At 47.1% G+C, this 23,738-nt stretch overlaps 1 protein-coding gene across 1 annotated transcript; it reads right to left on the bottom strand.

Annotated features, from left to right (window-relative positions):
• Positions 1-2,168: 2,168 nt before the first annotated feature.
• Positions 2,169-22,054, bottom strand: DHX33 (DEAH-box helicase 33). The gene is made up of 12 exons (XM_020913030.2): positions 21,567-22,054; positions 18,716-18,876; positions 17,788-18,015; positions 17,461-17,631; positions 15,197-15,382; positions 14,359-14,470; positions 12,862-13,021; positions 12,622-12,710; positions 10,201-10,328; positions 9,434-9,637; positions 7,599-7,685; positions 2,169-5,841 (listed from the first exon to the last, which is right to left on the bottom strand). The coding sequence occupies exons 1-12, from the start codon at positions 21,853-21,855 to the stop codon at positions 5,533-5,535; spliced, it is 2,124 nt and encodes a 707-aa protein (XP_020768689.2). The 5' UTR covers positions 21,856-22,054; the 3' UTR covers positions 2,169-5,532.
• Positions 22,055-23,738: the final 1,684 nt, after the last annotated feature.

The following is a 23,738-nucleotide window of genomic DNA, read 5'->3' as shown; positions in this document are numbered from 1 at the left end:
CAGTGGATAGGACCCTGCCCTCTGCTGGTGGCCTCCGTCGTAGCCTCCCAGGGAGGGTTGGAATCTGATTCCTAAACTTCTTTAGTTCATGAAGATTCCTAGACATCCTGAAATGCGAAGTCAAGTGGGCCTTAGGAAGCATCACTAGGAACAAAGGTAGTGGAGGTGATGGAATGCCAGTTGAGCTATTTCAAATCCTAAAAGATGATGCTGTGAAAGTGCTGCACTCAATATGCCAGCAAATTTGGAAAACTCAGCAGTGGCCACAGCACTGGAAAAGCTCAGTTTTCATTCCAAGCCCAAAGAATGTTCAAACTACTGCACAATTGCACTCATCTCACATGCTAGCAAAGTAATGCTCAAAATTCTCCAAGCCAGGCTTCAACAGTATGTGAACTATGAACTTCCAGATGTTCAAGCTGGATTTAGAAAAGGCAGAGGAACCAGAGATCAAATTGCCAACATCCACTGGATCATCGAAAAAGCAAGAGTTCCAGAAAAACATGCTTTATTGACTACACCAAAGCCTTTGACTGTGTGGATCACAACAAACTGTGGAAAATTCTGAAAGAGATGGGAGTACCAGACCACCTTACCTGCCTCTTGAGAAATTTGTATACAGGTCAAGAGGCAAAAGTTAGAACTGGACATGGAACAAGAGACTGGTTCCAAATTGGGAGAGGAGTAGGTCAAGGCTGTATATTGTCACCCTGCTTATTTAACTTATATGCAGAGTACATGATGTGAAATGAGGGCTGGATGAAGCACAAGCGGGAATCAAGATTGCTGGGAGAAATATCAATAACCTCAGATATGCAGATGACACCACCCTTATGGCAGAAAGTAAAGAGAGTGAAAAATTTGCTTTAAAACTCAACATTCAGAAAACTAAGATCATGGCATCTGGTCCCATCACTTCATGGCAAATAGCTGCAGAAACAATGGAAACAGTGAGACTTTATCTTCTTGGGCTCCAAAATCACTGCAGATGGTGACTGCAGCCATGAAAATAAAAGATGCTTGCTTCTTGGAAGAAAAGCTATTACCAATCTAGATAGCATATTTAAAAACAGAGACATTGCTTTGCCTACAAAGGTCTGTAGAGTCAAAGCTATGGTTTTCCCAGTAATCATGTACGGATGTGAAAGTTGGACTATAAAGAAAGCTGAGCGCCGAAGAATTGATGCTTTTAAACCGTGGTATTGGAGAAGACTCTTGAGTCCTTTGAACTGCAAGGAGATCAAACCAGTCAATCCTAAAGGAAATCAGTCCTGAATATTCATTGGAAGACTGATGCTGAAGCTGAAACTCCAATACTCTGGCCACTTGATGCGAAGAACTGACTCATTGGAAAAGACCCTGATGCTGGGAAAGATTGAAGGCAGGAGGAGAAGGGGACGACAGAGGATGAGATGGTTGGATGACATCACTGACTTGATGGACATGAGTTTGAGTAAGCTCCGGGAGCTGGCGATGGACAGGGAAACCTGGCATGCAGCAGTCCATGGGGTCGCAAAGAGTTGGACATGACTGAGCGACTGAACTGAAACTTCTTTAGCTGAGTGGCTCTGAGTCTGGTGTCCCAGGACTGCTGTTTAATTGGCTTCTATCCAGTACCTGCTTACTCTCCAAATTTCCATCTACTGTTCTCAAGCACGACCAGGCTTTCTGTGACTTCGTGGAATGCACTCTTGCTGCCTTCGACTCCCAAAACCAGCCTCTGAGGTCATCTCCTATGAAACGCCTTCCTGGCTCTTCCTCCTCTCTTCCCTGAAAAACCAGAACTCATGCCTCTGTGACCAGATCCTTGTACTTTATTCTTTTCTCAGCAGAAACCTCCTGGCATTGCTCGTTTACCTGACAGCTGCCCCTTATTCCCATCAGACCTGGAGCTCCTGAAGGCAAGATGCCTGGTTAATTCTTGCAGCCCTCCGACCTTACACCCAGGTTCTGATGGAACGTTATTTTTCGGGGGGCAAGAAGCCACGGCTTACATTAGATTTAGGTTAAGAACCAATGTTGCTACTTTACCAGAAACCATAAAATATTATAAGGTACCAAGAAAATCTTTCCAAATCAGTGGCAAAGATATGACTAATATTAATATATTCTAAACAGCATTCTGTGAATAAGGGAAAGGAGACCCAAGAAAGAAGCCACACACAATATGTACTAGATTCACCTTTAATGGGTTTGAGTCATGTGCAAATGATGATACTTCTACAGATCCCTTCCTGTTTGAATAAGAAAAGAGTCTCAAAACACAACATAAATCTGAACTGAGATTTTCCCTGCAAGTTATAATATTCTGATCAAATAAAATATAAGAAAACTCTTGCTTCCCTACAGGTGCAGTGTTTCTTTATATTCACAAGGAATGGTATCTTAAATGTCTGGCCACAGGTTTTCTTGAGAGCTGGATTAAATGTATTTGTGCATCACAGTACATAATCAGTTCTTTCCACAGAGCACAAACTTGTCTCCCTTCTGGCATCTCTTTATTCCTAGCAGAGATGCAACATTAAGGAAGGGTTTCTACCAAGAACTGGGTGTTGGGCAGTTCTTCCCCTTGTAAATGGGATCTGTGCTGCCCTCCATGATTATTAGAAGCAGAAGACAAACATCTGAGGCATGCAATCTGCTTGGAGTGCATCTATTTATTAATACATAAAGGTGCTCAAGGGAACTAGTGATTCACCCAGATATGGATTTCACAAGTTGGAAAAAAAAAAAGGTGGCACACCATCAGAGATTTTAGGGATTGAAAGGAGTAGTTCAAGATGAGATTGCAACATCATTGTGAAACATTTAACTTTATTAGAAAATTTAAAGTGTACTTATCTGTGCCCTCCAGCTAGGTATAAACAACCTTGTATCTCTTTGTAGTAACATGGAGCAGGGATAGGCTTTTCCAATCTGATTTAATCCCTGAGCAGTTATGTGAAAAGTTAACTTTTTTAAAAGCCTGATAAAAAACTACTGTATCAAAACTCTACCAGAATGTTACAGTGATAAATATATCTTTGTACAGAAATACAGAAGCTACTTACATTTATTTAGAAGCTATTTACCCCTTAATCCTGCTCAGAAAAAATACATTTCCTGAAACAGTTCAGGAACTTTGAGGTGCACAAAAATGATTAAAAGCTAAATTTTACTTGCCCTAGAGAATGTGCTTAGTTGGTTAGTTGTGTCTGAGTCTTTGTGACCCCATGGATTGTAGCCTGCCAGGCTCCTCGGTCCACGGGGATTCTCTAGGCCAGAATACTGGAGTGGGTTGCCATGCCCTTCTCCAGGGGATCTTCTCAACCCAGGGATTGAACCCAGGTCTCCCAGATGGCAGGAAGATTCTTTACTGTCTGAGCCACCATAATATGCAACATTACGAGAAATATAATACATCTCTCCACTCCCAATATTTTTTATCAGTGTGATGAATGTTTTATTAAAAATACAGTAATTTCTTTTACCAAGTCAGGCTACACCTCCTAGGACTCTTAAATAAGTGAGAAAAACACAGTTTTTTTTTTCTGAAAAACTTCTCAAAGTCAGCACTGGTAAGAACAAGAAAAATCTAAGAATTTAGTAAGACAGGGTATTTAGGATCTGTCGACTCTTCTTTGGCCTTAATGTAACTATTTTTAACAGGAAGAATTCACATATGCCCCGATAGCTGGGAACACTGGCTAAAAGTCTGACTGCTCAGACCCACAGCTGGTGCTGAGGCAAACTTGACATACACCACTGTGGACACATGAGGCCTGGGAGGGGGTGTTCCTATCCGCCAGGGTCTCACTGAACCAAAATGAAGACACCATCCGTTATCTCTGAAGAGTCTCTCAGGCCATTTGGGCCTTTGCTTAAAAGCTGTATGATTCACTGTATGTAATGACCAGAATACTGTATATTGTGTTTAGACAATTAAGCACAATAAAAGGGCTAATTTTGGCACTTTCCAGGCCAAAGCATTCTCTGGGGAAAGTCTCAGGTTTGATTCCTGGGTTGGGAAGATGCCCTGGAGGAGGAAATGGCAACCCACTCCAGGATTTTTGCCTGGGAAATCCTATGGACAGAGGAGCCTAGAGAGCCACAGCCCACGAAGTTGCAAAGAGTCAGACACAACTTAGCTATTAAACAACAACGATTTTCAAATTAAATAGCTAAGAAGGACTTTTGGTGTCTTTTCCCTTCTCAAAATATGAGAACAGGAAGTCTGTGAAGACCCTTTAATCCCCTCAGACAAATGTTGAAAATGAGTGTGAGAAAGAGGTGCCAGCAGCAAAGCCAGGATATTCCCTGGTTCCTAAGAAGAAGGAAAAAAGATCATGGGAAATAAGATAAAAGAACATAAACACTAGATGAGGGGAGGAGATGAGCCAAGACTGCCTGGCTTGACCTCCGCCCGCCCCCAGAGGCCTGGCCAGAAGGGAAATGGCTTAAGTTCAGCTCAGTCAACCCTTAGCTCATGGGTTTATGGCCCAGAGACAGAAAGAGAGAGAAGGTTATGCTGGAGGCCATCACACTACAACCTGAAATCAACCCTGAATGTTTATTGGAAGGGCTGATGCTGAAGCAGAAGCTCCAATACTTTGGCCAGCCGATGTGAAGAACTGAGTCACTGGAAAAGACCCTGATGCAGGGAAAGATTGAAGGCAGGAGAAGGGGATGACAGAGGATGAGATGGTTGGATGGCATCACTGACTCGATGGACATGAGTTTGAGCAAGCTCCGTGAGATGGTGAAGGACAGGGAAGCCTGCCGTGCTGCAGTCCATGGGGTCACAAAGAATTGGACATGACTGAAGGACAACACACAAGATCAGCTTTCCCACTTCAGAAGACACAAATACCTTCACTCAGGAACTTCCCTGAAAGCAGGGTGGGGAGAGGTGCTTAGCACTTCTTTGCTGTGAAAGCTCCCTGCCCTGGGGTGAGGTTAGGTGCTCAGCACCTCCCTACTGAAACAGAAGTTAATCTCTTCTGTTACACAACTTCATGCAGATAGATGTTCAAACAGATCCAAGGTCAAGAGCTCTGTGACCTCTGTGGTCGCCCTCCCAGACCATCCCCCCTCCCAGACCATCCCCCGCAGTCTCAAGGACTTGGGGGTTTTGCTGTACCTGATCCATGGCACCTACATAAGCAGTGACAGCAGCCAAGCACCTCGGCACCCAGCCCCCCATGGCTTATCACAGGCACGCACACCTCTGGGTACTTTTCTTTTCACTCGCTCTGAGCTTCACGACTCCAGCCCTCTAAGTATCATCACTCCCACTTGGCAGATCAGGAAACTGCGGCTCAGAAGTAAAGGAAGTCACCCAAAGTCGTCCACCAAGAACCCAAAGCATCATTTTGAAGTCTCCCAGACCTCTACATGTCTGTGCGGTGCAGTCTGAGGAGCGTAGACAAAGAGGCTCTCAAGCTCCTGGAGGCCAGGCATGACCCAGCCATAACCACCGTGGCCTCCGTAGGTGCCAACGTCTAGAAGTCGCAGCGAGGCCGGCTGCGGCCCGGCTCCAGGCACCAGGGCGGCTCAGTTCCTGGCAGTCCTCAGCTTCTTCCTGAAGAAGTCGGGGGCGGCCTCGTACAGCCACTCGGCATCCACAACGCACAGGTCACGCATGTAGCACTTGTTGGTGAAGAGCAGCTCCGTGAACACGACGCAGGCCGGCTTGCAGTGGAAGAGCACGGACGAGGGATGGATGGCCACTGGCTGGCGGGTGTCCGTGGTGGCGTAGGACCCGTCCGGCTGCAGCTCAGCGGTGCTCATGAAGAGGCTGTGCGCCAGGCATCGGCGGATGCTCTCCGTGTCCCCCCGGGAGGACAGGATTGGCATGGACATCTGGTTCGGGAGGAAGTGAGACATGGAAAAGACCCCAGACGTGAGCACTGTGCAGCCACCCCTGGCACATGGAGCCACACTGCCTACAGTGCAGCCTGGTGCAAGGCCCACAGAGGAGGCTGGCATCCGGGGTGGACACTGACCTCCGGGAAGCTGCCTCAGATGCCTGAGGTGAGCGCGGGTCGAGGAGCACCCCTTCTACTGTCAGTAAAAGATGAGAAAACTCACAAAGCCAAGGGATGGTCTAGCAGGAAAGCCATTCAAGGACAAGAGGGGTGAAAACATGTATGCAACACAGAACACAACAGGCTACTGTGAAAAGAGCCGTGTGCTCAGTCGCTCGGTCATGCCCAACTCTTTGTGACCCTGCAGACTGTAGCCCGCCAGCTCCTCTGTCCATGGGATCCTCCAGGCAAGAATACTGGAGTGGGTTGCCATTTCCTTCTCCAGGGGATCTTCCCGAACCAGGGATTGAATCCACGTCTCCTATTTTGGCAGGTAGATTCTTTAGCACTGAGCCACCTGGGAAGCCTGGAAAGAAGTTACTTCAGTGCTAACAATAGGCTGCTGGCATCGGACACGGGCCTGGGTAAGGGCGACAACTGTCTCCCAGGGTCATGTGGGTGGTCTGCACTGGGGGCTGTCTCAGAAGAGGCCTTATACAGAGACGTCTGGTCACCACAGAGTTGTTCACAGCAGCAAAACGAGGACACTCAGTGCTCAACACAGGAGACTGCGAACACAAACTACCCCACCTCTGAGGTAAAACATGGTGCATCACACAGTCACTGAATACAGAAACATCATGTCCTCTAAGAGGGAATGTGAGCTGGTAGGAGACTGTGGTGGATGGCTTGGCAATGTCTATCAGAATCTAAATTCCCCATCCAGAAGTTCATTCTCTCTGCACCAAAGCACAGATGTTCATGCAGGAGGATGATCACTCTAGCACAATCTATATGACCGCCACTAGGGACTTGGTAAATAACTGCAGTGAAGACGGGAGCCAAATGCTACCAAGTCAATAAAAAAAACGATAGACATATACAGGCACTGAGAGACAGCCCACATACAAAGTGAAATTCAAGAGGTACTCCAAGTGGAAAAAAACAAGTTGCAAACCAAAATGTGCATCAAACTTTTTTAAAAAAGAAAATGTATATATCCACTATATGCATAACACACAAATAAACAAAAACATACATACATAGAGAAAAATGCTAGAAGGATCTACACTGGACTATTGCTTATCTGCGGAGGGGCAGGATTATACTTTTATACTTTCTGCACAATATATCACTATTTTCTTATTTTTATTATTGGAGTATAATTGCTTTACAATGTTGTGTTAGTTTCTACTGCATATATATCACTATTTTCTGCACTCTATCAACGTGTAACAAGTATGCACTGCTTTTGTAAACTGAATAAAATTGACAGGTATTTCCACTAAAAGGAAAACTTAGGAAGAATTCTAATAACATTGGAAAACACTGTTAAAGTTTATAAAAGCTGGATATAAATCACAATGTATTAATAACTATCCATGTAAAAATACATTTCAAAGCAGAGCCATGATGAAATGGACCAAACTGGTGAGAGGTGGAGTTGTCGGTAATTTTTACTTTCTTCTTTATTTAAAAATTTTCCTATAATGAGAGGTTTTTCTGCAATCACTAGTAACAAGCAATTTGAGAATTTTCACCTAGAAAAAGGTGACAGCTTAGCCCCCCAAAGACCAGCAGGAAGAAAAATACCTTTATGCAGATGTCCCTCAGCTGTGCTCTGACTTCAGCTACTAGCGTCATATTTTTGCTGTTGACAAAGTTCTCTTTGCACCATTCCTGAACAGGGAGAAAAAAAGAGATGTCACAGTCCTCTTGTTTCTTCAGAGATAAAAATATAGCACACCTTTTAATTTTTTATTTAATTAAAAAAAATTTTTTAGTCGTAACATGCAGCATTTGGGGTCTTAGTTCTCTGACCATGAATTAACCGCTGGACCACCAGGGAAGTCCCAGCATAATTTCTAGAACATAGTTTGGATTCGGAGGTTAAACTGCAGTTGCCAAAAGTAAATACAAGAAAATATCTTTATATCAAAAAGCGTGAACCATAATGAAAACCATAGTGGAAAAAGAATGATGATCTTCAGAATATATTTAAAAAAAAAAAACAACACCTACAAATCAGTCAGAAAATGACCAATAATCCAGTAGAGCCACAAAGGATATGGACAGACAACTCACAGAAGGTTAACTACAAATGACAATAAACTTAAGCAAAGGTTCTTGGTCTCTTGAGGAATCAAGTCAGTACAGTTTCAAATAACTGAGATACTATTTGATACTTTCAAACTGCAGTGCTGGAGAAGACTCTTGACAGTCCCGTGGACTGCAAGAAGATCAAACCAGTCAATTCTACAGGAAATCAACCCTGAATATTCTCTGGAAGGACTGATGCTGGAGCTGAAACTTTAATACTTTGGCACCTGATGCAAAGAACCAACTCACTGGAAAAGACCCTGATGCTGGGAAAGACTGAAGGCAGGAGGAGAAGTGGGCAATAGAGGATGAGATGGTTGGATGGTATCACCAACTTGATGGACATGAGTTTGAGCAAACTCTGGGAGATGGTGAAGGACAGGGAAGCCTGCAATGCTGCAGTCCATGGGGTCACAGAGCTGGACATGACTTAGCAATTGAACAACTACTACTTCATATCCATCAACCTGGAAAAAATGAAAGTCATTTCAGCAAATTTGGAGAGGCAGGTGGAAATGGGAACTCTTCTGCACGACTCTGGGGAGGGTAGAGAGGTGTTGACACTCTGGGGAAGCTGGGTGCAGCTGCTCCTAGACCAGCAGGTCCACCCCTGGGTATTGGCTCCCGAGAAGCCCCCCCCCGTGCATAGCAGACCTGGACGGGTGCGCACTACGGGGCCAGAGGCAGAAATAAGCAGCCAAAGGGTAGTGTGAGGAAGCACGTGTAGCATACGATGCCTGTGGACAGAAGTGAAAGCACAGTGTTGCCCAGGGAGGTCCAGACCCACTTCAGGACGGTGGTTACAGGAGGTAGGGAGGACTACATGAGGAGCGGCTTGGGGCTCTTGCTGTGTCCACAGCATTTATTTCCTTAAAAATAACCTGACATGGCCTTCCCTGGTGGTCCAGTGGCTAGGTCTCTGCACTTCCACTGCAGGAGGCATGGGTTCCATCCCTCATCAGGGAAGTTCCACATGCCATGCAGAGTGGCCAACAAGAGAAAATAAACAAATAAATTGAGGTAAACGGAGCAAAATGTTTACAACTACTAAACCTAGGTAGTGAATTTTCTTAAGAACTGACTGCATTAAAATACAAAGGTAAAGCATGTATGGTATGGCACAATTACTGATTCTTTTGGGAAGGGCAGCCACTCGGCAGGCGGGATCTTAGTTCCCCGACTAAGGATTGAACCCAGGCCATGGCAAGTGAAGGCCTGGAATCCTAACCACTAGGCCAAAAGGGAACTCCCCCAAATATTTATTTATTTTTAAAATTTTCTTGATAAATGAAGGCCCTGTTTGAGAAGAGGAAGAGGACAAGGCCTACCTTGTTCCCGCCGGTGTTCTTGAAGGTCCGGTAGACATTGAGCAGGGTGAGGTGATCGCCCTCGCTGGACACAAACTTCTTGCGCATGCTCTGCACTTCATCCCGCCGGGATGGAGGGTTGTAGAGAACGCTGTCCACGGACAGCAGGGAGACAATGGTCAGTATCTCCTCCGTGCAGTGGAATTTGGGGGACAGGAGGATGGTCTGCAAACCACAAGGAAATACTGTGTGAGTCCAGTTTTTTCCTGGCTTCTGAATTTCCATATATTGCTTCTGCAGCTTCCCTTGTAAGGCGTAAAGGGGCAGGTGTTTCTAAAACCACGACAATATATGTTATGCTCTTTTATATATTTATTTGTATATTATTTTCGGTAGAACAGATAGCTGCCTTTCTTGTATGATCCATATAGGTAGGGCTCATGACTTCATTGGTGGAGGAAATGGCAACCCACTCCAGTATTTTTTTTTTTTTTTCATTTACCACTCCAGTATTCTTGCCTGGAAAATTCCATGGACAGATAAGCCTGTGGGCTACAATCCAGGGGGTTGCAGAGAGTTGGTCATGACTGAGCATGCACACACACGACTTAATGTGAGCTTGAAATACACAGAACGTAAGTGGAGGTTCGACACAAAGCAGGTGTTGATGATCGTTTAAGAGAAAAGGTGAAGATGAACCTAGAAGCACTGGGCTGAGGAGACCCTGTGGGATGGCTGACCTGTAAGGTACGGTACAGAGAGGGGACTGAGAAGAGGGTGTCACTCACTTTGGCAAACTTGGGTTCAAGCGGGAACGCCGCCATCTTCCTTCCCACTGGAGTCAGGCTGAGCTGGCCGTCCCTCTGTTCAAGGGCACCGAGCAGCTCCAGCTGGGCGATGGCCGCCTGGATGTGATCTAGAGAGAAGGACATGAAGAGCAGTCAAACACTCAAAACGGGATGGAGCTGCAGCTGCTTTATCACATCAGCGCACTTGTGACAAGCCTAAATCAAACCACAGTAAAGACCGCAACCACACTGTCCCCATGAGGTGCTTTTCAAAGCTATTCATGACATCACTGTCTTCAGCTCATCTCTTTTCATTTTTTTAATTTTCCAAAAATAACTTTACGTATTTATTTTTTGGCTGTGTTGGGTCTTCGTTGCTGCTTGGGGCTTTTCTCTACTGTGGTGGCTTCTCTTGTTGTGGAGCACAGGCTCAGCAGTTGTAGTGCACGGGCCTAACTGCTCTGTGGCATGTCAGATCTTCCTGGACCAGGGATCCAACCTGTGTCTCCTGCACTGGCAGGCAGATTCTTTACCGAGCCACCAGGGAAACCCTCAATTCCCTTTTTAAATAGTGGCCTGCAATTTGGCGATATGTATGCAAATCTGAAGCCCAGCAAAGTTACACTTCTGAATTTCACACTGGGATATACCTGAACCTCGTACAGGGACCTGTGTCTTCAGATGGACACACACAACAATGGAAACACCAGGGGCCTTGGGAGCCCCTGGAGAGAAGGACATTATTTACTATTTACTCTTTAATTCCTTTTTAATTTGAACTATGTAAATGTATTACCTATTAAGCATAACGATGCATGTCTAAGCATGCAATAAATACATATGTACAGAGGAAAACTGATCTATAAAATATATTAAGTGAAAAAAGCAATGTGCCAATGTCTACCAGGAGGAGGAAAAATGCATCTTGGCTTATTCATAGAATGGAACAGTATTTATGTGATAAAAATACATCAAACGTAAACTTTACAAAACATGACAGATGAAAACGAAGGTCACCAGAAAACTGAGACATAAACACACCAACTGAAACCATGTTTGTGAATGGAATAGACATTCAAGAAAAGCAAGGGAATCACAGATCAAACCTGAGAGGTGGTGCCCTTGAGGGAGGAGTGGGAAGGAGGTGAGGGGCAGGGGGGTGGGGATGGGCGGTCCCAGGGTTTGGCGGCCCCAGTAATGGGTACACAGGTGTGGCTTACTTCTACCTGACATGTATGTTCCTCCTTTTATTTGGTGGTGGTGGGTTGGGGGTGTTGTGTGGCAATGCAAGATCTTAGTTTCCTGACCAGGGATTAAACCTGTGACCCCGGCATTGGGAGCTCAGTCTTAAGCACTGGACCACCAGGGAAGTCCCTGCTCCTCCTTTATATGTAGGAATTTAGTAATTGATAGAAAAAAAAAGTATAGAACGGACTGAATGGGTGTTGCTATTTATGTTTTGAAAAGGAGACTGTATGTACTTACCCACATAGATCTTCTCTAGGAGACACTAGGAAATGGCCCCAGGGTGGCTGTCGGGGAGGGAAACTATGAACCTGAAGATTGTGGCGGTCCATGTCTACTTATCCACTGTTTACTTTTTTTAACCAATTACACTTCTTCACTTTAAAGAAAAAGAAAATGGTATGTGTTGAAGGGATGCCAAGGGCTAAGCTACCATGACAAAGAATCCCAACTACTTTTTCTTCCTCCATGGAGATTTCCGGTGAAGGGCAGAGACCCATCAAATTCCAGCTCAAAGCAAAGAAACGCAATCTGTTCAGTCCCTTTGCAAAAGTCAAAGTTCGTTGGGGCTGCAGTAACCTGTGGACCCCCCTAGACTACCTTCCCTGCTTCCTGTGACCACGGAACCCACCAGATATGGTGCCGACATGAAGCCCCTGATTCTGCACCAACATGGTGTGAACAGCACTGGGTCTCTTCCATGATTCTGAAACTCTTCTCTGAGAGTTAAGGTTGTTATTCCCCCCAATTACACTAAACAACAGGTCACCAGGGGCTTCCCTGATTGCTCAGTGGTTAACAACCCACCTGCCAATGCAGGAGACATGGGTTCAATCCCTGCTCCAGGAAGATCCCACATGCCATGCAGCAACTAGTCCATGCGCCACAGCTACTGAGCCTGTGCTTGATGGCCTAGGAGCTGCAACTACTGAGCCCTACAGACTACAGACTGCTCTGCAACAAGAGAAGCCACTGCAATGAGAAAACCAGCCACTGCAGCTAGAGGGTAGCCCCTCCTCGCCGCAACAAGAGAAAAGCCTGTGCAGCGACAAAGATCCAGCACAGTCAAAAATAATAAATATATAATCAAAAAAAAGGAGAGTGCCAGAAGGCCTGCTGTGTGGAGCCCGTGGAGGTCCCTCTCTGTGTGCCCACCTCCCCAAAGACTCCACTTACCTGGAGACGGCTTGGACATGAAGTCAAAGGTGAGCACGTTTGGGACTTTCATGGCGAGGAGCTGCAGCATCACGCTTGCCAGGTTACACCTGCAAGACGGAGACACAGGTGGTTCAGAAGGGCGCCTGACCCCCCAGCCAGCAAGGCAGAGCCACCCACCAAGGAGCGGCAGTTGGAGGAGACACAGGCTGCACGATGGGACCTCGGGACGGACGGCAGGTGGCGAGCCCCACTGGCTACCTTTGGATCTCCGGCACCGTCATCTTCTCAAACTTCTCAAACTCATCCTCCGTGTAGAGCCGGTAACAGATGCCGCTGTCCTCTCTGCCGGCCCGGCCCGTGCGCTGCCAGGCCTGGGTCTTTGATACCCGCTGCACGGCCAACACCTCCAGGCCACTGTCTGGTGGGAGAATGGCCAAGTCAGACTCTGCTCGTCATGTGAACAAACTCCTTCTACAACGTAGACAATGAGGAGCATTCCTGGGGATACCCAGGATTCTTTCTGCAATACATGAGTCCAGAAAAACTCAAGGCTACATTGGAAAATGGGCTTCCCTCGTGGCTCGGTGGTAAAGAATCCGCCTGCTAATGCAGGAGATGTGGGTGCAATCCTTGGGTCAGGAAGATGCCCTGGAGGAGGAAATGGCAACCCACTCCAGTATTCTTGCCTAGAGAATTCCATGAGGAGCCTGGCAGGCTACAGTCCATGGTATTACAAAGAGCTGGCCACCATTTAGTGACTAATCAACAATCTGTCAGAAAGCAGGTAACCAGACTGGTTTGTGGTAAAAAGCGGCCTCGCCATGAACACTATGTGAAATCTGTGACTATAGCATCAGAAGGACCTTGAGCTTGGGGCAGTGGCCAAGGCGAGATTTCAGAGGCCTTGCCTTAGGTCACAATTGAAAACAACCTCTGGGATGGCCTAGGACTCAGGGGTTCTCCAAGAGGTGGCATTTTCAGTGCCAAAACCCAGTTTCCAGCAAACCAGGATGGTTGGTCGCCCACTGATCATGACCTCAAAATGAAACGCCTCCAGTCCCTTGTGGGCTACAGCCTTGCTCTGTTCTATTATAAAAGAGAGACGGTGTCATGTCACTACACCTAGGAGTAAACGAGACTGATTTTCTTGATAAAGGTGTACGCGGTGCCAGACAGTGTGGAGAACCAAGCCCTTTCACAAACATGGTCCCCAAGAAACACACATGAAAGTCAGCATCCTTGAATGCTTAGCAATTCATTTGAAGTGAACACCTGGGAGCTATCATGTCAGCTGCCTCAAATCCTCCATGGAATAAAGCAAGGCAGAAAACAGACCTGAATAAAAATGACTTCAAGCAAGCTGTGCACTGCACACAGTCAGGAAACAGCTAGTGCCTTGGCCCAGCTGGGGGTGGGGTCCTGCTTCTTTCTGAGAGACTGGGGATTGAACCAGCCGTGCTCAGATATCATTTCCCAGGAAGCCTCTGATGTGGTATCGGGCTGTCCCTGCCCTGACAGCCACCATTCTCACCCACCTTCTGATGGAATTTCAGTCCCTCTGCCCAGGTCCTTGACCCTCTGTCCCCAGGTTTGCCACGGATGGGCTCTTCTTCCCTGCCTCATGTGTCTTTCTGGCCCTGCCTGCTGGATGGGGCGCCTGGTACTCAAACACGTGAAATGCTCAGGTGGGGAAACTGCAGGACCACGGGCCGCTCACTACACAGAGAAGAGACGTCAGGGGCTACAAGTTCTCACCAGGGTTATACTTCTTTGCTTTAACCATGCCCGTGTCAACTACATATTTTATTCCTGTAATGGTTATGGAGGTTTCAGCGATGTTGGTTGAAATGATCACTTTGCGATAACCCTAAAAGGAGGAAGAAAACCAAAAAGCCACATGACACATGTATGATGCAGAAGTTCGAAAACATATTCCTCATCGCTAACTGTCACAATTCACTCATGATCAAGAAGAGATGACTCTGCTATCTCGACAGTTATTAATACTGATGGCCGGGTCAGTGTTGGGTTGGGGGGCTGGGTGTTTCAGTCTTCAAGGCTTGTTTTGAGGTGATGAGGGGTGGTGGGATGGGCATTAGAGCCAGGAAGAAGTAGATGTGGCCTGGGATCCTGGCCCTGCCTGGTACTTACTGTACCCTGTGGGCACCTATCACTTCACCTCTTGGGGCCTCAGGTTTCTGAACTGGAATGGAGACCGGCCTTGTGGTTCTTGAGAGGATGAGGAACAGTGTGTGTCTGGTGTTGGCGCAGTACCTGGCACAGCAGGGGTACCCAGAAAACATACGGTGGACACGTGCTTGTTTACTGTGGACGCCGGGAGAGTCCCTCAGGGAGCTTCCGGCTTCCGTGTGCATATCTCCCTCAACCCCAGACAACTGTCTCCCTGTTCCTACCATGGGAGAGCCATGTCTGCAGCCCTGCATTACGTGCTTGCGTCTTTCCAGCTTGTGAGAGAGATACCTGGGCACCCTGTCCACACATCTTATCTGGAGCCCGCTGACAGGGGCACAGGCCCCACTGGTGCATCTGGGTACCCAGGGATGGGCCTGGGCAGGAGACGGGGTGCACTCACCTTTGGGGCCCCCTGGAAGACGCGCAGCTGCTGGGCGTAGGGCAGGGAGGCGTAGAGCGGAAGGACCAGCATGGAGGGGCAGCCATCGGGGAGGTGCTTGGCGATGTCCCGGCAGGTCTTACTCACGGCTTCGATCTCCTCTTGCCCCGTGAGAAACACCAGGATGTCATGCGAGGAGGGCGCTTCCTACAGAGAAGGCAGAGCGGGGCTACTGGGGTTACTGGGCCTTGACAGATGCGCAGGTGGCACTGAACAGAACAATGGTCCTTAATGAAGTTTCCCAGTTATTCTTAACTTTGGAGCTGTAACTGAGCCTAGATATTGGTGTCACCCCTGGGGAAGAAAAAAACAACTTCACCAAATGCACAGCTGCATCTTATTCAAGTTAGCCAACTATGTTTAAAAGTGAATTAAGAGGGGATAAAAAGAGATAAGGAAAAATTAAGGGGATTTTGAAGGGAAATCACCAGATTGCTTTTGCAACAAGAACAGTGCCATGAAAAAGCACAACCACACAAGCAAATAAAACCTGCCCGGAGCTGCCTTCCTTTCGTAATAATCTTGAAAGATGAAGCTGACAAAGGAGACAACTTAGAGAAACCCTGACCCATGAAAATGGCCAGAGGCTGGAAAAGGAGCCCTTAGTGAATGAGGCCATCAAACGCATTTTCATAAACCCCCAAAGCACCCAGAACTTGGGCAAGGGCTTGGTATCTCAGGTTTAGCTGGGTCCTTCACCTTGAGAAGGGAAGAACATCTAAGTGTTAAGTACATATATACTCAATTGACCCAATCTTCTTTGAAGTCTGTTTAGACACATTAATTTGTAGGATGCCTGTTTGACAAAATAACTGAAAAATGTTCAATAATTATCTGTATTTGTGAAGGTGTGCAAGTTGCTCTGTCATGTCCGACTACCTGTATTTGTATGTACACGTACATGTAATGAAGGCAAATATGGCTCAGACAACAAAGAATCTGCCTGCAATGTGGGAGACCCAGGATTTGATTTCTGGTTCAGGAAGATCCCCTGGAGAAGGGAATGGCAACCCACTCCAGTATTCTTGCCTGGAGAATTCCATGGACAGAGGAGCCTGGGAGGCTACAGTCCATGGGGTTACTAAGACTCGGACATGACTGAGTGACTAACACCACATTTTTTTCTTTCTGTATATACACTATGGCTATGTTTGCATACACGGATCTATGTATTTATGTGTGTGTATATACTTTTTTAGCTCAGTGTTAAGAAGACAAATGTTCAGAGGTACACACACATAGACAGGATAAAATCTAAAACAATAAAAGCTTCATCAGTAGGAGGACTCATCAAAGCTATTATATAACTTGAGGGCACCACAGGTATCATTCATAAAATATCCTTATCTCAAGTTTGCTTCTGGCAGCTAAACAAGGCTGACTGGGACTTCCCTGGTGGTCCTATAGTTAAGAATACACCTTTCAATGTAGGGGACATGAGTTTGATCCCTGGTCGGGGAAATAAGATTCCACGTGCTACGGGGCAACTGAGTCTGTGAGTGGCAACTATCGGCCTGTGTGCCGCAACTAGAAAGTCTGTGCACTGCGACCAAAGATGATGTGTGCCACAACTGAGACCTGAAGCAGCCAATTAAATAAATAAATAAATATTTTTAAAAAGTTGGCTTCTAGATATTTTCAGAAAGTTAATGGGAAGGTAAAAACAGTCAATTATATACAAGTTAAACCAAAAAACGAGGTTATACACTCAAATTTTTAAATAAATGTTTACTAAAATGAAAAAATTGTTGAAATGTTTCTCTAATACATTTTTTTAAAAAAGAAAACTCTAAATTGCACTCCATTATTGGCTAATACACCAACTTTTTATTTTTTAATGAGACAGAATATCACATTGAGTAAAAGGAGGCAGTATTTTCCTAAGACTCCTTTCCACTCAGTTCTACACGTGGTATCCTGGTTGCAACACAAAATGTGCTTCTTACTGGGGGTTCTGATCACATTATGCACACGGGCCACTGCTCTAACACATGGAGGTTTTCCAGCTCAGCTGAAGAAACATGCTGGTCGGAGTTTAAATTTTTTTTTTTTTAAGAGGAAAAGGGAGATATTATAAAAAAGTATAAAAACGGGACATGGCAAAGAAATTCCTTATTCACCTAAAGAACACAGCTTACAAAGCAGTTTGGTCCAGCAGCTTTTCTTCTCAAGGCTGACTTCAAGGTCAAACAGGCCTTTCCAGGAATCTGCTCCCCACTGCCTACCTGGTGGATCTGGAAGACGGAGACCAGGGCGGCATGCAGGTAATCGTGCTGGGGTTGCTTGGTGTAGAAAATCTGGATCGGGTGCTGCCGGCCCTCCAGGTAGAGGACAGGGGCTCCATTGAAATACTGGGAGAATAGGTCCACATCCATTGTGGCTGACATCACAATCACCTGCCGGCGAGAAGGGCGTGGAGGATGGGAGAAAGGTTCGGGCCAGCCTTTCTGTGCCCTGCCAAGCCCTGAAGGCTGCTTGGGAGGCCGTGCTCCTCTCCCCCCGACCCCCCAGCACCTTTGCCCCGAGTCCCGAAGCAGAACGGCTGCACCCACTTTGAGAGGCAGCTTCCCCAGCTCCTTTCGCCTCTTCTGTGCAGCTTTCACCACCCCGAACAGCACATCCGTGTGGATAGTCCGCTCGTGGGCTTCATCCAAAATGATGCAGCTGTACTTCCGGAGCAGGGAGTCCGAAATGGCCTCGCGCAAGAGCATGCCATCGGTCAGGAACTTGATCTTGGTGTCGTCAGAGGTGACATCGTCGAAGCGCACCGTGTAGCCGACCTGTGCAGAGGTACCACTCATTCATCCAGCAAACATGTCTGCTGCACCCAGTGTATCCAGAAGGGCGCCAGGCGCTAGTGCTAGTGTAGTGAACACAACCCACTCCGACCCTACCCTGCTCCCAGGAAAATGGACACGCACCCTCAGCTGCAACGATGAGAAACTCTGCGAAGGATGTAACACTAGTCCCCTCCCCTCAGCCACTTCAAGCGAAGCTACATACACAAGTGAAAAGATGTTTTGAAGTCAAATGCATGAACACAAATAAATCTGACTTACATACGCTTCTGGAACTCATTCTCAATAACCACCTATATGCTAGGAAAATACTTACAAGTTTGTAGAAAGATATATAGATAAAGAGACCTAGCAAAAAAAAAAAAAAGAGACCTAGCAAGTGTTACTGAAGCCTTAAACATGCTCAAGGAAAACAACTAATTTATTCTACTTGCCAACAGACTTTGAAAGCAAAGCAAATAGGACTGATAGACCCTCTGATGTCTAAGGAACTAATAAAGAACTCTGAGACTGAAACAACTGTGGCAAGAAAGAAACTTGGCAAAAAAAAAAAAGAAAGAAAGAAGCTTGAGATGTATAAGTAGTCTTGTTTAGAAAAATAAAAAAGTCAGGGAAGTGGCAGGGGAGGAGGGGAGTGAGGTGTGGGGGACCAAGAACTGTTACTGAAAAAGAAGTTAGGTACCAGCTTCCCAAGTTCTGTTCTCTTCTCATCAGAGACTCTGGCAGCCAGAGAGATGGCAGCCACTCGACGAGGCTGGGTCACAGCAATGATGGCCTGGCGGCCAATCCCCCCTTCGTACAGGTACTGAGGAATCTGTGTTGTCTTCCCCGAGCCTGTTTCCCCTAGGAAAGAAGAAAAGTCTCATTTAAACCTGAACAACAACAACAAAAAACCCCAACAGATCAAAGTCAGAAGGAAAAGACATAAGAATACTTGAGGGACTTCCCTAGCACTCCCAAAGCAGGGGGCTTGGGTTCAATCCCTGGTCAGGGAACTAGATCCTGCGTGCCCCAACTACAGATCCCTAGGCTGCAACTAAGAGCCAGCACAGCAAAATAAAATAAATAAATATTAGAGAAAAGAAAGAAAATACGTCGATAAAGTCATGGGAAAATATGCACCCATGAATACTGCTAGTGGAGTGTTAACTGGAATTGCTTCTCAGAAGGTCAAACTATAGTAGGAAAATCTTTAAAATGTTTATACTCTTGACCCACAATTCCACTTGCAGGAACTGACTCTAAGGAAATAATGATGTGCATAAAGAATCAGCTTCAAAAGTGTTTTAGTCACCTTTGCTCATGGCAGTTAAATTTGGAAACTATGTAAATGGTTAGCAATAGTAACTGGTACAGTAAAGACATACAGTGAAATACAGCCTTTATATAAAAAGTCCTACTTTTCGAAGGGATAAATGAGATATAAATGTACTGACATGAAGAGACATCTGTTCCGACACTGCAGCCATAGCTGACTCCTCACCCACCCTGCTGCCTCCTTTCAAACCCTCTGCCTTTGCCCACTCGATTATGAAGTATCTGCTCCCGCACTGCCTGCGTGACAAACTCCACAAGATGAATTAGACCTCAAACTTTCTCCCCAAGGGCTGCACCCGCCTCTGTGTTCCTTAGTGCCTCGTTCATCTCTCCTCCATCACTGATCACTCTACACTGTGTAAGAGTGTTGAAACGTTTCTGTTTGCCTCCAGCATCAGAAGTCTTGGGAGGACAGAAGCCTGTCTCTTTCATGTACCTGAGCACTACACACAGTAAGCACCCAACCTTATTACTACCCTCCTGTGTTTCCTTCCCAGTACCCGACCAGAACAAAGAACTGTAAGCCTGGGCATCCCTCCCTCCACACTACCACTACCCCCCCAGCCCCCACCCCACCGAGTCCTACAGGCCCATCATCCCTCCATTTTCTCCCCTGTGGCTCATCCTTCCTGACCTGGACATGAATTATGGATGAAGAACTTGATTATCTTGCACTTCTCCTACTGAGTTCATCAGGCAAAACCCAAACTTCGATCAAAGTCTCCCTGCCCATCTCTTCTGCTCCTACACCAAGAAACTGAGCACTGGGGACTTCCCTGGTGGTCCGGTGGTTAAGAATCCGCCTTCCAAGGCAGGGAATGCAAGTTCGATCCCTGGTGGAAGTAGGATCCTACATGCTGCGAAGTAACTAAGCCCAAGGACCGCAACTACTAAACCGGAGCTCGAGTCTGTGCTCTGCAACCAGAGAAGCCAGAGCACCACAATCAAAAACCTTGTGCAGCTAAAATAATAATAAAGAAACTGAGCATCACTATAGTGAAATAACCCAACTGGGCTGACAACGACCTTAGTTTGCCATGGGGCCAAATGCACCTGGGTGCCAGCACCACGGCTGATCCTTGTTCTTGTTTTTGCAGCCCCTTTCCTCTGTCCCCATCCTCCCCAAGGACCCCGTAAGTCCCATTCTCAGAAGAGCTCCTGCACCTACTTCATAGAAAAAGTGAAATCCTCAGAGACAGTTTCCCTCCATCTCCTCCTACAAGCTCTTCTGCAGTCACCCCATTCTTACCACCTTCCTCCAGTCCCCTAACCTCTTGCACCGCCTTCCTTCTATTCCAGGCCAGTGCCAGCTCTAACCCTTGTTGCCAAGGGCCCCCTTTCCCCACGCCCTCCATCTCTGCTGTCAGTGCCCACTTTCCATCTTCAGCCTCCCTCTCTACTGAGTTCTTCCCCTTAACCTATGAAGACCTGCAAGTTCCGATAGGTCCCCCTGCTTCTTCTCGAAACAGAAGTCTGTTCCCACTGCCTTCATGACCTCCTCACTTCCAGCGCAATGACAAATCAGTTCCCATCCCACAGCTCTGCCAAAACAGCGCTCACCTCCATCCCCAGTCAAAAACTCCCACCCAATCCAGTGGGCATTTTGGGGGTCCCTGCTTACTGGACTTCATTTTTGCATTTGTTCGCTGCCTTCTTCTTAACAACTCTGTTCCTTTAAACTATCAGCTCTCCTGGATCTCCTCTTTGGAGGCTCATCCTCTCCGTCTTTCAGGGGCTCCTCTTACTTAAGACGCTGGGGATCAAAGCCCCTTGCAATCGGTTCCCGGCCCTCAATTAATGCACGAGAAACTACTTCTTCCCTCAGACTGGACTGTCTCGTCTCCACTTCGTCTCTTGTACCGCAGGCTCTCTCCTGTGTCCAACGCCTTTCTAGGTCCACCCCCTTGTCGTCCCCTCCAGACCGGCTCAGATCCACTTTTCTAAACTCCCCCAAGTCTTCGGTACATCCCTCTACCCTTCCGGCCCAGAAGGCGAGTTTTTGCCTAACGTGTGGTCACTCGCCCGGACTGTGAGCACCTCCAGAAAGGGGTACTGTCCGACTCTCTTCCGAGGCCCCTCTCTGGCTCCGAACAGAAATAGGCGGTCAGGTTTGTTGCAGAAACGGATAAAAGACGGTGAGAAGCCACCTAGGAAAAGCTGTTCTCTCAAGAGAACGAACGGGGAGCGAAGAAGGACCCGCCGGCACGGTCACTCACCGATAAGGACGGCGCTGTCCAGGTTTCGGAGCTGGGCCAACAGCTGGCCTCGCGCCTGGAAGATGGGCAGATTCCGGCGCTGCTTCTCCACGGCCTCGGGGTAGGGGCTGGCCGAGGGCTGGGCCAGGGGCGGCTGCTGCCTCCGGCCTCCGCCTCCACCTCCTCCGCCCCCGCCAGCGGCCAGCAGCATCACCACACGCCGCCCGGGAGGGCAGGACCCGGTGCGGCTCGGAGGCCCGGCGCTCGCCCGGAATTTCTTGGCGGGCGGGAAGCCCGCCTCCTCGGGCATGTCGGGAGGGCACAGCGACTGGAGGCGCCGCGACGCGAGACGCGAGGGCGGGCAGCTCCCGCGGCTCTCGGGAGCAGACAGCTAGTGCGCACCGCCCCTTCCCGCCACGTGCTAGAGGCTCCCAGCGACGCGGCTCACCTCACGGTCACCGGCAGCCTTTAGGGGGACTCCAGCTCCCAGCATGCACTTGACAGCGTGGCGAGGCTTTCACTTCCTGAGGGCGGGGAGATCAGAGTCTGAGGTACAACTAGAAAAAGATCCGGAGCGACAACAGTGAAAGACGGTGTTTACGGTTCCGCGGAACCTAACTGCATAGCAACCACGGGTTTCTAATCTGTTTTGTTGCCCTGCTAACACTATTTCTTTCCAGTAAACACACGTTTCCCTTTCTCTGCCACAATAATACTCGCTCGTCAAGAAAGTGTTGAATTTTGTAAAATTAATGAGGAATACACAAGTGAAACTCGTGTCTGACCCTTTGCGATCCCATGGAGTATACTACTGTTCATGGAATTCTCTAGGTCAGAATACTGGATCGGGTAGCCTTTCCCTTCTCCAGGAGATCTTCCCAACCCAGGGATCGAACCCAAGACTCCCTCATCGCAGGCGGATTCTTTATCAGCTGAGCCACAAGGGAAGCCCAAGAAGAATGGAGTGGGTAGTCTATCCCTTCTCCAGCGGATCGTCCCAACCCAGGAATCCAACCAGGATCTCCTGCATTGCAGCCGGCTTCTTTTCCAACTGAGCTATCGGAGAAACCCTGTGAGGAACACACAAACATTTGCATTATTTAGTCCTCCAAGCAACTGATGATATATACTAGATACTGATGTCATCCCCATTTTACAGATGAAGAAGCTGAGACTCTGAGATGACTTAGATGTCACAGTAACTTAAGGTTGAAAAGGATACTTGCGATCATCTTCTGTTACAGAAAAAGAAGGAAATGCATGATATATTCTGGGACAATCATACATTCTCCTCAGAAAGTAGCTATCCCAATGGAGGTGATCCGCTCCTGTAACACAAACAGGGGAAGAGGAAGTCTGATGGAACTAAAATTATCTTTTACCCTTCCTTTACCTGACTATTCCTGCCAGACTCTCAAGTTCTTTACAGGACTCCCAGTCTCATCATACACATGACAATCAATGAAAAGATTTAGAACTCCAGCGGGAAATAGGATAGAATTAGTTCCTCCTTCCCCTCCTAAATTCAAAACTCTTAGAGGATTTGCTAATTCACCATAGAAAAACTGGCAAGTAGCTGTTTGCTCTGTGTCCAGAAAAGGCAATTTCCAGAGAATTCATGGTAAGCTTCAACTCACGTTAAAGACATCAGGCACCTTCTAAAGTTCATTTCCATGAGACTTTCCCTGTTTGTGAACCTGTTAAAAATTCTCCTTCCCCTTTCCTCCAGATCAGAGGTAATTTTCCTCCAGTTGTTGATGGCATAGTGACCAGGAGCTACTGAAAATGTGCGTGTTGAACTAATAGCAGATATGTATTTAAGAATGTGTGTGTTCAGTTGCTCAGTTATATCTAACCCTTTGTGACCCTGTGGACTGTAGCCTGCCAGGCTCCTCTGTCCATGGAATTCTCCAGGTAAGAATACTGGAGTGGGTTGCCATTTCCTTCTCCAGGGGCTCTTCCCGACATAGGGATTGAACACGCATCTCTTGTGTCTTCTGCATTGGCAGGCAGATTCTTTATTACTAGCACCACCTGGGAAACCCGTATTTCAGGATAAACTGACTTTTAATTCCTTTCCCCTAAATATTAATTTAGAAAGTCAACCCCAAACTAAAAGGGAAATAACTGTCTTAGTCCTTCCAGGTTGCTCTTACAGAATACCACAGGCTGGTGGCTTATAAATAACAGAAA

The sequence above is a fragment of the Odocoileus virginianus genome, chromosome 17, assembly GCF_023699985.2.
Source record: "Odocoileus virginianus isolate 20LAN1187 ecotype Illinois chromosome 17, Ovbor_1.2, whole genome shotgun sequence".
Classification (NCBI taxonomy): domain Eukaryota; kingdom Metazoa; phylum Chordata; class Mammalia; order Artiodactyla; family Cervidae; genus Odocoileus; species Odocoileus virginianus.
Note: the sequence above shows the minus strand (reverse complement) of the source record. Positions and strands in the feature narration are given on the sequence as shown.